This window comes from Drosophila hydei, unplaced genomic scaffold (assembly GCF_003285905.1).
Source record: "Drosophila hydei strain 15085-1641.00,03,60 unplaced genomic scaffold, DhydRS2 tig00008122-arrow-pilon, whole genome shotgun sequence".
NCBI lineage: Eukaryota > Metazoa > Arthropoda > Insecta > Diptera > Drosophilidae > Drosophila > Drosophila hydei.
Window position 1 is genome coordinate 626,329 of NW_022045833.1, and position 12,243 is coordinate 638,571.

At 42.5% G+C, this 12,243-nt stretch overlaps 3 protein-coding genes across 5 annotated transcripts; 2 read left to right on the plus strand and 1 right to left on the minus strand.

Moving 5' to 3' along the window:
* The first annotated feature begins 384 nt into the window (after positions 1-384).
* LOC111600783 (N-alpha-acetyltransferase 35, NatC auxiliary subunit homolog) lies at positions 385-3,435 on the plus strand. 2 transcript variants are annotated; one of them, XM_023317071.2, is made up of 6 exons: positions 385-608; positions 742-1,223; positions 1,280-1,856; positions 1,920-2,101; positions 2,163-3,209; positions 3,280-3,435. In XM_023317071.2, exons 2-6 carry the CDS (start codon positions 762-764, stop codon positions 3,418-3,420), a joined length of 2,409 nt encoding a protein of 802 aa, XP_023172839.1. In that variant the 5' UTR covers positions 385-608; positions 742-761; the 3' UTR covers positions 3,421-3,435. The 2 variants fall into 2 exon arrangements, with proteins under 2 accessions (XP_023172839.1, XP_023172838.1); XM_023317070.2 differs by having other exon boundaries at positions 385-1,223.
* Positions 3,436-3,531: 96 nt separating this feature from the next.
* LOC111600784 (programmed cell death protein 2) lies at positions 3,532-4,742 on the minus strand. Its single transcript, XM_023317073.2, has 3 exons — positions 4,452-4,742; positions 4,306-4,390; positions 3,532-4,245 (listed from the first exon to the last, which is right to left on the minus strand). The coding sequence occupies exons 1-3, from the start codon at positions 4,718-4,720 to the stop codon at positions 3,547-3,549; spliced, it is 1,053 nt and encodes a 350-aa protein (XP_023172841.1). The 5' UTR covers positions 4,721-4,742; the 3' UTR covers positions 3,532-3,546.
* Positions 4,743-4,847: 105 nt separating this feature from the next.
* On the plus strand, positions 4,848-11,709 carry LOC111600782 (protein tamozhennic). 2 transcript variants are annotated; one of them, XM_023317068.2, is made up of 5 exons: positions 4,848-5,312; positions 8,421-8,591; positions 8,716-8,915; positions 8,976-10,331; positions 10,417-11,709. In XM_023317068.2, the coding sequence occupies exons 2-5, from the start codon at positions 8,462-8,464 to the stop codon at positions 11,197-11,199; spliced, it is 2,469 nt and encodes an 822-aa protein (XP_023172836.2). In that variant the 5' UTR covers positions 4,848-5,312; positions 8,421-8,461; the 3' UTR covers positions 11,200-11,709. The 2 variants fall into 2 exon arrangements, with proteins under 2 accessions (XP_023172836.2, XP_023172837.2); XM_023317069.2 differs by lacking the exon at positions 4,848-5,312 and adding an exon at positions 8,260-8,333.
* The last annotated feature ends 534 nt before the right edge of the window (positions 11,710-12,243 follow it).

The window sequence follows — 12,243 nt, forward strand, 5'->3', positions numbered from 1 at the left end:
AGCATTAATATTTAAAATTAAGCGTGTTATAAAAAGTGCTGCATTTACAATTCATTCATATAGATTACTTAATGACTGCATGACGAAAAAGTCAAATGTTGTCTTTATGATACTCCAAATTTTACAATAAGCCTATAATGAATACTAAGAAAGATTATGCAATACTATTTATGCCCCTTGTAGCAAAATACATAATATAGTATGAGAAATATTTATGTAGCATGCTTTTAGACAGTTTTCAACAGTTTGGGTTTAGTTTACATGTGCTTTGAATTTAAACCGTGTTTGGCGCCAAATTAGTGCTGTCAAATACGCTTGTAAGTACTGTGATCTTCAAATACTCTTCATCAACACTGCCATCAATACTGAACGAAATCTTAAAGACAAGGCAAGGCAAGAATGTGAAGAAATCACACTACAAATTCTACAAGAGTGTTTACCTAATATACATAGATAGATATTGTAATAAGCACAACAATTTAGTTATAAGCATATTTTTGTAGAATGCTTTTAGACTGCTTTCAACAGTTTAATTTTTTTTTAACAAATTGTTTGAATTTATAACGCGCTTGGCGCCATTCAAACACAGTGCTGTCAAATACTCTTTGGTGAGTGCTGTGCGCTATGCATTAAATTTATCAACACTGCTGAAAATCTCTGATGCACGGCAAGAAAAAAGCAAAAGACTCAATTTATAACACAAAAAGTAATAGCAATTGACAAAATCAACTATTTTCCAAGCGTCTGGGCGATAAAGGATAATGCACGGAACCTACGCCAGCGAGCAGCCAACAGATTTTCAGGCAGCCACCGCCGCAGCAGCAGCAGCGGCGGCAGCTGCTGCAGCCGCTGCCTCTGCTTCCGTCTCTGCAATGCGAACAACAGCTGAGCAAAGGGACTTAGAACGGGAGCAGAGTAGCAATGAGCCTGATGAGTGGAGCATGAGTGAATGTGGGTTTGCGGACAGCGAAGTACAACGTGCAATACGCGGTGGCAGCGCCGCCGAAGACATTACACAATATCCCATACATGGTTGGGTGGATGTGACGGAGGAGTTCCACGATGCATGCTCTGAGCTGTTGCCCGGCGAGCTGGCCCAAGATATGCTGTTCGGGTTATTTGAGGCTATGTCTGCGATAGAGATAATGGATCCCAAAATGGATGTGGGCATGGGCTTTGACAAATTCGATTTGCCACCGCCCTCCTTTGAAGCAGCCGTAGCGGTGAGTAGGAAATGTCTTTGGAGGAGTCCATAACATCGTCGTTGCCTACATTTCAGATGGGTGCAATTAAGCTGGATGGCTTAGAGCCCGCTGAGCTGATTGGCATTTTTGATGCACTGTTTGCCTGTTTGGTCTCCTGGCTGGAAGGCAATTCAATGGATCAGGTGCTCTTCACCTGCCTCTATCTGCATGCCCCATCACAGATTCAGGATAAGGCGCTGCGCGTCTTTTGCACCGCTGTGCGCAATCTCATTGTGGTAATTAAAAACATCATCATATTGGCTGCAGTAAACGAGGAAGAGGACTTTCAATTGTATGGCAATTCGGCGCTGCTGGCAGCGGAAAAGGCACAACCCTCAACAATTGCGGGTCTATTGAAGGAAGTGGAGGATGAGCTGGTGCGCAAGTGCAAGCAACTAACGACCATTGAGAATCAAAGTTTGATGGCTGTGGTGCATCGATTGCGCTTTATGCGCCATTTGTTTCAAGCCATCTACCAAGTGGAGCTGATGGTGGGCGCTGAGAGTGCCGAGGAGGCAGTGAATGAGATTTATAAGAATCTGAACGTGGCTTCCGAGCTGCTACCGCTTATCAAACGCACCATCGAACGTGGCACACAGCCCGTGGAGGGTTGTAAGTATGCGGGCTTCTATAGAAGTGTATAGTGAGTCAGGAAATCTTTTGTTAACTTTACAGCTGAGGCACCTAATCCCATGGGCTTCTCGCCGCGCATACATGACAGAAGCCAACCGCCTACGTTTCCACGCAGCATCAAAATACGCGAACGCCCCGCCAGCTACCAATTTCTGGAGGAAATGGTGGCACGCTTTAAGTATGCCTGCAAGGTGATCAGATACAAGGACTACTACTCGGCGCTGGTAACAACAATCAAGAGAAACTTCATCGTTATGTATTAATAGTTAATTTATTTGTTTATAGAACTTCTTCATTGAGTACAGCCGTAAGTCGGGGCACTGTATTCTCTCACGCAGCGTGCTTCAGAGCCTCTTCAGCTCGAGCATACGCTTGGCTCACGGCAAACAGTCGATGAAGCAATTCCTAAGACATTCGGTGCAGGCTTTTAATTCACCTCCAGTACTGAACGCCAAGCATCCGGTGGCCAACGATCCCAAGGTGCAACAGCACTTGGAAACCTTCTTTCGCTATTGCATCAATATGAACACCTTCAATCAGTTTATACGACTGTGCGGCTTTAATCGTGCTAGACAGCGCGATAAGCTGGCGCATCTAATTGAGAACTTTGATCCGCTACAGGTGGATGCGGCTCGGTTGGATTCACTGATGAACCAGCTGGCCAATGATCGTGCCATGGAGGGCAACGAGTCGCATGCAACGGCGCTAAAGCACAGCACACACTTCTCCACCTGGGTGCTCTACAATTGTTTTCGTGCAATGCTTATATATTTGATGTCTGGCTTTGAGCTGGAACTGTATGCTGTGCATGAGTTTCTATATATCTATTGGTATCCGTACGAGTTTCTAGTCGGATTTTTGGTTTCTGCCTTAACGCGCACCGAGAATATATTGCTGGCACAGGAGGAATATGCCGAGCATCAAAGCAGAATTCAATTAAATGGCGGTGGCAGCGGATCTGGTAGCAAGAATCGCAAAGCGGCTAAGCCCAAAAAGAATAAGAAACAACAGCGTCCCTATCGCCAGGAGATTGTTTACTATCATGCGCTGCTCAGCTTGTGCGGCGGCATGTACAAAGCAATGGGTGCACTAACCAAAGACGGACGTGTGCGTCTGCCCATGTCGAAATTCGATAATGAGGAAATACGCTATAATCGACGCTTCGCGCCGTTTGTGCCGTTGACTAGCCCGCCGCCTGTTTCCTATGCTGAATTTAAGAGTATACGCGATCACATGATGCTCAATAGTGTCGAGGAGCTCTACAGCTTAGCAGCCAAACACTTCGATCAGGCCCGTAATGTGCTAGAGAGCATACAGAATCCAGAGCAGGAAGTAAGTGATCGGCAAGATTTTATCTACTTATCCCTTTCAAATAATTTGAATTAATTGTCTATCTTTGTAGATATTGGATCTGCTTCAAATAGCGCGCACAAACTTTGTGGTTATGAATGTGCTAGCTCGTGGTCATCAGAAGGACCTCAAGCGTCAACCAGAGTTCGATTTCAGCAAGCATAGCTATTTTCCAATTATCAAACTAAAGTAGTCAACATCGATTTGTAATCATATTGTCTTAGATCGTCACTGTATTTTTCATTCTTAAATTTTGTTTCGTCCTTTAACAAATAAAATTGGTTTGTATACATGAGGGAGAGACTGTAACCCAAACAACTTAAGCCACATCTTCTGCTGGTGCGTCTACTATATCCTGTTTAATCAGATGCTCTTCCACATAGCCGCTAATGGGGCAGCTGCTCGCACAAGTGTATATGGCCAATACACCCCAGTCTAGATGCTCGTCTTTGAGCAGCGTTAACATTTGCGGCATTATCTGGAATTCAAATTGTCGTGGACCGCCACATTGGGCACAGTTCGGCAACTCCCGCAGCTGACTTTCAATCGTGTCCTTCACATTGGCTATCCACAGCGGTTCGCCTTGACGTTTGTAGCGCACAATCTGCTCGGGTTCAGCTGCAATTCGTTTCTTAAAGCTTTGAAAAGCCTTGTCATCCGCTGCAGCTGCACTGCCAAAGTATTTATCCAGCTCCTTTTCGGATACGTCATGTAGTTCACCCGTTTGGCCACTAGCAGAGAGCTCCTCAAACTCGGCCAAGCAGACTTGCTCATCCTTCTCAGTTGCTTCACTTGTTGATTCACGCTCCATGACTATTTCGTATAGAGGAAATTCAATCTCTGGAAGCGGTGTAAAGGCAGCGGCTGGCTTTCCAGTGCCACAGCTCGGCTTGTGTTGCTTCCAGTGTGCGCGCTGATGAGAGCTAGAACAGTAATTGATGTTCTTGCAACGGCTGCATGCAAGCGGAGCCAAGCAACCACATGCGGCGCAAAGTTTCCTCGAAGTGGCTATGGCGGACTGCAAGTATATGGAGCATATATAACAGTTGGCTAACAAAGTGATGTGTTTTCCTTTTACCAAAGGCTCACCATCCTCTGAGGGCTCCTGCTCTGAGTAGAATTTATTCTTCAGCGGCAGCTGTGAGCGTAGCACAGTGAAATTTCTGGGTAAGCATAATAGTAAAACTTTAATCTGTATATATTTTAGTACTTGTCTATATATACCCAGCCTTGTTATTCTGCTGGCATTCTGCGTTCCTGCACAGAAAAACGTATATGCTGCGATGGAAATTGAACTCCTCTTCGAAAGCAGCGTAAAGCTGACAGAGAAATGCTTTTTGTGAGTGACACTCTTTGCACTTCAGCTGTGCTGCGCTTGGCAGCGTTTCCAATTCGAGCCATGCCGGCTGGCCGCCTAATTTGCTGGGGAAGTAGCGATTACTTAGCCAAGCTGGGTTATTTGGCTCTTCGGCAAATCCCAAATCAAAATCCATCTCGTGTTTACCTTTTTAGCAGAGCGCGTGCATTTACTGCAGCCCTGGCCCATTATACATCGATAACTTAAACTAATATCAATCGATAGTGGCAGTGTTGTAAGCTCGCATGAAATCAGTGCTGTTAAGCAATCAAGTTTAGTTTGCTGTGAAAATGACACGAACACAACGCAGCGCATAATAATAATAATAATACAAAATATATATCTGTTACTAAGTGCAAACCAAAACTAATGGAAAACGCGACAATTCATATTTGCACGCATTAATTGCTGAAGTGAATAAGCGAGTAATGGTCATTACTAGTCAAACGCTATCGATAAGTGGGCAGCTGGTGTTAAAACAATAACAACAAGCGGAAGCATTCCTCCGCTCATTCGCTGTTCGCGTTTTGCACGTCGTTTTGCTTTGCTTTGCTTTGCTACTCTCGTGTGCTAAAAATAGACGTTTAACCACCCACACCAAAAAACACACTTAATTCGGCAACCTTAGTGGATATTGTGAGTTTAACTTTAACAGCGAAGCAGATGATGCCCAAAATTATTAAAAAAGGCAACAAAAATTGCAATAACAACAGTGATGAGGAATTTCTGTAAGTTTATTTCCGGTTTTTTCTTCTTCTGGTGTAAACTTTTCTGTGATGCTGTGAATGTGTGCGTGTGAGCGTAAGTGTGAGGGTATGAGTGTTTTGCTAAATTTAGTGTTGCAAGTGTTGGGCTGAAAATAAGAATTGGAGCACCCTGCCGTAGACTTTGCCGGCTACGAACTAACGGGTCACACACGCACATACACATTTACTCATACACATACATCCTCACGCAATTTTTGTCACCTTGCCAAGAAGAGTGCTTTAAACTGTTGCGCCAAATGCTCGCAACAGCAAGATTGAAAAAAAAATACTTTAAAATATATATATAAATGCTGAGAGTAAAGGGGACAGTACAAACATGTACACACAAGCGCTTAGGTCAAATCGTCAAAATCAATAAATGGCCAATAATCGGAGTGCTCTGTAGTGATTTGTAATTTCAATATGAATATTTTAAAATTTTACACACATGATGCCTACAATGTTCACCCTGAACGCTGTCAATGTCAATGTGGGTTGTTAATTAATGTTCATTTGCACTAGCATTCGAAATGCTGAAAAACAACAAGAAAAACAACATAGTTGCGTTGTTTACAGTTAACGGCGCAGTTAAAGCTTCAGCTAGTTGCTTGTTTCCCACTCCCACATATGCGGCGCGTAGTTTCTTTATTTACGCACGGGTATAAAAGCTCAGGTTGAGCTTCAGTGTAAGAGAGAGGAATTTACAGTTCGTGACTTTCACGTTTGCTAGCTGATCAGACCGTTGGCTGCGAGAGTGTGTATAAATGTATGTGCTTGCATTTGTTTTTTCTGTTATTGTGCTCGTTTTGCACTTCATTTAGTTTTTATTGATTTTTTGCAGCGTTGTTCAGCACTGCTGCAGACTTTGGGCTCTTTCTTATTGTCGTTGGTGTTGTTCTGTGCAGCATTCACTTGGCTTTACAGTGTTACTTCAAAGGCTTTTGTTACCATCTCTTCTGCTGTTGCTGCGTGTTTTTCCACCTTTCTTTGACGATTGTTTGCGCTCACTCTATACCTCTCTCGCTCGATCTTATACGCTTGAATTTTATACCGTTCACTTTCTATAGTTTTTCTGTTTTGTTGCTGTTTGCTCTTTACCCATCTCACGTTTCAAGTTGCAACCATTGCCCTTTCGCTGTCTCTTTCGCTCTGCGGCAGCACTTTGCTTGGCCTCATAAAATATACAAATTAAAAGTTGCATTGTTTTCTTTTTGTCTCAACGACTTATTAAATGTGCAGCCAACTTTGACAGGCATTTTAGCTGCCAATCAACTTTGTGGCTTCATTTAATTAAAAATGCGTTAGGTACTGTAGAAGTCATTCAAAAACCCCTTTTTAATAAGATTTCTTTCAGCAGGGTTTATAAGCTCCAAAGCACTTTGCAACTCTGTGTTTAACCTTCACTCTTCATCTTCATCCGATGCGCTCTATTCCGTTCGCTTTAAATTGAATTTGTCACCATGAAACTGCAGCGCCAACTTTTATGGTTCCTCTGCCTCCCCCTTTCAGCCCAGCCCTGTTTCAGTCAAGATGCCAGTCGCTGATTTGCAAATAAAATATGTAGATTGTTGTTGCTACCGGGTGACTAATAAACTTTTAAAACAGTTATCAGCTATTCAAGCAGCTGTGCAAAGCTCAACGGCTTTGTCTACTGCAACGAGTTAAGTTACAACACACCTGCAAATACCCCTGGAAATTGAAAATTGTTGAGGTATCTGACTATATGTATGGTACATGACTAATTAATGAGAAATTTCCTACTTCCTAAAGATCTTTCAAAATTGGAATAATTCTATTATTATTATTATATTGCAATCATTTATTATTGCTCAGTAACACAATAAATCAGTATTCAGGTTTTTCAACTGTCAATTATATAGAATTCCCCTCACGTGCCGCCTCCCTAATTTGTTGAGTGTGAATTATAGTAGTTGCTAAGCTGTTTTGCTTGTATCTGAATCGACATATAATTATTTATTCATTGATTTACTCACCTAACCCAATTGACAATTGCAGCTTCATAGCTATATATATATGTACATATACATATATATAGACAATTAAGCAAACGCTTTATTGATTTACCAAGCTGTTGTTGTTGATATTGGGCTTAGTAAGCGAATCTAATCGTAGATTGCACATGCCGGTCCTCAGCTGTTTTCCCTCTGCTCGGTTTGCGGTGAGTAGTTGGGTGGTTGGGGTTGCGGCTCTAGTAAAGTCTCTTGATAAGTATCAACTAACAGTCATTATCGATATGGCTGCCATAGCCAAAGGCGGGCCACAGCTAGCAAACATGTTGCCATTGTTTACTCTTATCAGCGTATGTTGATATTGTTTTTGTTGTTGTCAAATAAATATAGTTATATACATACATATCTGTATATATACTTATATGTATATGTTGTATATTGTTCTGATAGCTCGAACGTGCGTCATGCCGGATGGCATTTTTTGTTCTCCGTCCATGCGTTTGCTTGTGATTCATATGCCAGCCATTTGGGCAGATTCTGCATTACGACTGGGCCAATTGAAGTGGGGTCTCGGAATTGGGCTTTAGTCCAACAAACATATATGTATATATATAGATGTATACATATATAATGTGCAGTTGCTCGTAATTGTTAGCTGTTAAGAGCATTTGCTTTTAAAATCAATAAAAGTCTTGCTTTGAAGATGCAGCCTTGAATTCGTTTTTGTAAACTGACAGGCATAGAGGAGGGGGCTATAATAGTTACGTCATGTCACGTGTAGTACATAGACGTTTTTCCAGATATCCTAAAATTAAATATATATAAAATTTCAGTATTAACAAATCTCTGCATGTTGGTCTGTCGGTCGATCCGCCTGCTTGTTTGTTTTATTTTCTCAGTCTTTAAAGTCCATTTGATAAGAGAAATCTCGTTTTTCTATGAGGAATATATATATTAGATTAGATTTATACATTTTTATTATTATAAAGTAAATTAAATATTAATGTTTATAGGTTCCTTTAAAGATAGTTAAGTATGTATATATAACTAAATATATTTTTTTCTCTTGCACTCTTCATTGTTTTTCCTTGGGTTTTCTCACTTTTTGGCTTGCTTGCAGGAGCATCCGTTGCATTGAATGAGTGTCCTTGGCGTTGCTGCATGTCACGCCACGCCACAATGTCAGATTTTGTACCCTGCGATTTATGGGACGAGATACTGACACGCCACTGGACGTTTCTTGAAACCGAGGAAAGCCCACAGAAATTGGAGGAGCGAAAAAAGGTTGAGGGTGAGTAAATAATTCAAATATACAGAGAATTCGCCCAATCTGATATGCTGTCTCTTAACTATAAAGAACCGTTGCTAGTTCGATTTGCAGTATAATATTAATTTGCTTATCCTTACTTTGATAGCTTGCCTAAAGGAGTTTCTTTGCGTGGTGCCGCATGATCGCAAATTCTTTTTGCCGGAAACGGGGCATGTGCTGCGTAGAACTGTTTGTGAGCTAAATGAATTCACGGCACAGAAGGCGATTGTTGGCTTCGAGGCCATCAGTCAATATGCAAACAATTTGTTCACCAAGCGCTGGCGCAAGGAATTTCGCACGCTCAAAGTAAGCTGGTGCAGCATATTTCAATAGCTCTCAGAGCTAATCGGGGTTTTTTATTTACAGACCTACTCCGGTTCGTATCAGCATGAAGTGGACTCGAATTTGATCGATGCTGAACGGTTGTTTCTGGCCATGGGTTATCGTCGTATTGCCGAGGACACATTTGTGCTGGAGGGACCCATTTGTCCCGATCAGGTGACAAATGTCAGTCGCGATGCAATGGCCGCCTATGTGGAGTGCCAAATAATGAAACACATTTATGCGGGATTGAGTGCCGAGGGTTTCAGCTGCACCTGGCAGGATATATTCCACTACCGGGAACGACACGTGGGCGGCGCATCACAAACCATTAAGGAAATGGCTTATAGACTGCTTGAGAAGCGGCTGCGCAAAGAGCAGCAACAGCATCAGCAATTGCAGCTCCAGCAACAGCAGCAACAACTTAACACGGAGAATACCTACAGCAATATAGCACCTACACGCTGCGACAGTTGCTCAGTGGAAAAGCTGACTGCACCGCCCGCTTCCTGTGCGTTGCATGGACCTAGCAATAGCAATCCGAATAGCTGTGCGTTGCATGCGCCCATCCATCAATCAATCCCGCCCACGAATCTCAATTATATGTATCAGCAGCCGCAGGGCGCATTGATGACGCATTCGCGCAGTTTGGAACATTATCAGGAGCCACATGCTACGTTACCGCATCGCCACTCATTTGATCAGCATCCCAAAGACTGCGCTGCATTGCATCCACAACACGGACATTTGTATGAGACGCCATACGACTGTTTGGATGGGCTTAGTTTGGGTAGCAGCGCTTCATATGCAGCTGTCGCTGGCGCTTATAATGCGCCAGGCAATCGCTATCCGCTGCCCTACAACATCTCCAGTCAGTTAAATTCACCCTATGCAGCGCCCCTAGATAGCTATGTCAATGCGGAGCCGAGCAATGTGAATATGTATGCCAGCATAGCCAGCAAGCCAATGGCAACGGTGCCCCATACCTGTGGCTACCATGTTGCACCGCCAAGACATCAGCCAAACACTGCTGCTACTTTAGCGGCCATGCAGCATAGACAGAGCACATATCCGCAGGATCATCTAATTGACTTTGATGAACGGGCGCAGCTGATGCAGCATGACTTTAATGATCCGCGGCTCTACGAACGAAGAGGGCAGCGTGCACAGACGGCCAAGCATGGCATAATGAGTAGCACTATGTATGCCCAGCCGCGGGATGCTATGACTATGGGATATGCTGGTGGCTATGAGGTACCTCCTATGCTGCCAACCACGTTGCCCCAGCCAACGCCGCAAGACATGTATGTGTATGCACAGCCCGTGCCCAAGAGTAGTCGGATGCGCAATCAGGTGGAGTCGGTCGACAAACCTACGGACAGACATCGGGAGCCAATGATGGTAAATGAGAGTAGCAATCAATATAAGCAACTTATTGGCCGGAAAGCCATTTTCTTTTGCGTTTCTAACTTATTTTCCATTTTAGAATTCACTGGACAATAATCGCAAAACGATGCACAAGGAATTGAGGGATCGCATGAGTCTGACCGCCGGCGCAGCAGATGGACGGCAGCATATGCGGGAGCGTGATCTGCAAATCTCCGATGGCACCACTAGTTACGAATCGCCCAGCATGGATGACTTTACGGTTCTCAGCACCGCATCATCGCCGCCGTTGATGCCTAAAGTGCAAGAGGGCGTTGGCAGTTTCGAGTCATGGAATTATGTGTTCAAGAACCTTGAACGCTCTGGCTACTCCAAAGATTTAGGTGATCGTGAGGATTTGCTTGTGCAGAGCTTGGATTTGGATTCGCTCACCTTGGCCAATGGTGGTGCAGGTGGATCTGCCGATAAGCGGCGCAGCACTGAGACTCACACTCAGGCCCCTGCCGGGGCTGTGGAGAAATCACGCACGCTGGAAAAGAAGCGTGAGCCTCGTGCCGTCCAAGCGGCAGCACCTACGCCCGCGCTGAACAGCAGCACCCCAGGGGTAAAGAAAATAAAATCTGCTTTAAAGACAGCCACCATAGACAGCCGGCCAGGTGGAGGCACGCGGAGTGGAAGGAACAGTGCAACAGGCGCTGTGGCCAAGCATCCGCCGCCTGTATCCACTCAGGTGATTGTGACTAGTCCCAATGAATGGAGCTGTCGCGTATGCACGTTCCTGAATCCTGATACCAAACGCATCTGCGAGATGTGCTGTCACAGCAAGGATTTCAATCTGGAAGCGGCTGCAAACGTGTCTCATGCATCCTCGACCTGTGTCTAAGTTATGCAACAATATGAATATGTTTATATATATATGTATTTCCGATATATACATATGTATGAAAGCTGTACACCACGCAAGTGATATATGGAAAGAGTTTTGGATATATACAACTACATACAGAACTTATATATTTTTTATACGAAATTCATTGCAAAACTGCGTGCATGTTTATAGGAAGTTCTCTAGTCTTATAGCAACTACGTTTTCAATCACAATCCCTAGCATTTTGTATATATACATGCATACGAACTAAATACATTACACATATGTTATCTATAAATAAGTAATATTATGAATATTATTATTATCGATTACAATTTTAAGTTCTCGATTAGACTTGTGTACACATGCTTTAATTAGATTGTAGATTTGTTTCCATTTGTTGTGGGCGTCGCGGTTTTTGTTGCAAATGATGTGCCTACACCTGGTATAAGACGTATGTATGTGTGTGAGAGAGTGTATTTAACGCTAAGTATAAGTAGTTACTGTATTGTATAGGTGTGAATGAATGAACCTTAGAAAAAACTTTGTAAATTTTGTGGTTTATGCCAAATTACATTTAATATATACAACAAATATAAATATATATATATATTTATATATATATATATATATATATATATATATATATATATATATATATATATTTCTTGTATACTAGACTAACTTTTAATAAATACCTTTACTAATTATACAATATAATCAATTCAACTTTGAACGAGCTAAACCAATATGGAAAAACCCGCAAAACAGAAATTAAAGTAGTACTGAAAACGTTTTAAACTTCTATTTTATTAGCAGCTCCTTGAAAAAAAAAAAACAAATATTATATGCAATAAGAGTGAGAGACAGCAACTATGCATGAGTATATATATATAATGTGTGTATATACCTACACTATATATATGTAAAGTACCACAAAATCTTTGGTTTTTGCCCACCCAACGCCCAACGCAATACGAGTAAAAGAAAAACTTAATTTGTTTGTTAATTGTTGCTAAGAAAAAGAATGAAAATGTTAAATAAAACCCTAAGCAAAAC

Coding starts and splice junctions, on each gene's coding strand:
- LOC111600784 (XM_023317073.2), bottom strand. CDS start 4,720: ATGGATTTTGATTTGGGATTTGCCGAAGAGCCAAATAACCCAGCTTGG. Junction 4,391..4,451: donor CAGCAGAATAACAAGGCTGG/GTATATATAGAC, acceptor ATGCTTACCCAG/AAATTTCACTGTGCTACGCT. Junction 4,246..4,305: donor CAGAGGATGGTGAGCCTTTG/GTAAAAGGAAAA, acceptor ATATACTTGCAG/TCCGCCATAGCCACTTCGAG.
- LOC111600783 (XM_023317070.2), top strand. CDS start 762: ATGCACGGAACCTACGCCAGCGAGCAGCCAACAGATTTTCAGGCAGCC. Junction 1,224..1,279: donor CCTTTGAAGCAGCCGTAGCG/GTGAGTAGGAAA, acceptor CCTACATTTCAG/ATGGGTGCAATTAAGCTGGA. Junction 2,102..2,162: donor AGGACTACTACTCGGCGCTG/GTAACAACAATC, acceptor ATTTGTTTATAG/AACTTCTTCATTGAGTACAG.
- LOC111600782 (XM_023317068.2), top strand. CDS start 8,462: ATGTCACGCCACGCCACAATGTCAGATTTTGTACCCTGCGATTTATGG. Junction 8,592..8,715: donor GGAGCGAAAAAAGGTTGAGG/GTGAGTAAATAA, acceptor TTACTTTGATAG/CTTGCCTAAAGGAGTTTCTT. Junction 10,332..10,416: donor GACATCGGGAGCCAATGATG/GTAAATGAGAGT, acceptor TTTCCATTTTAG/AATTCACTGGACAATAATCG.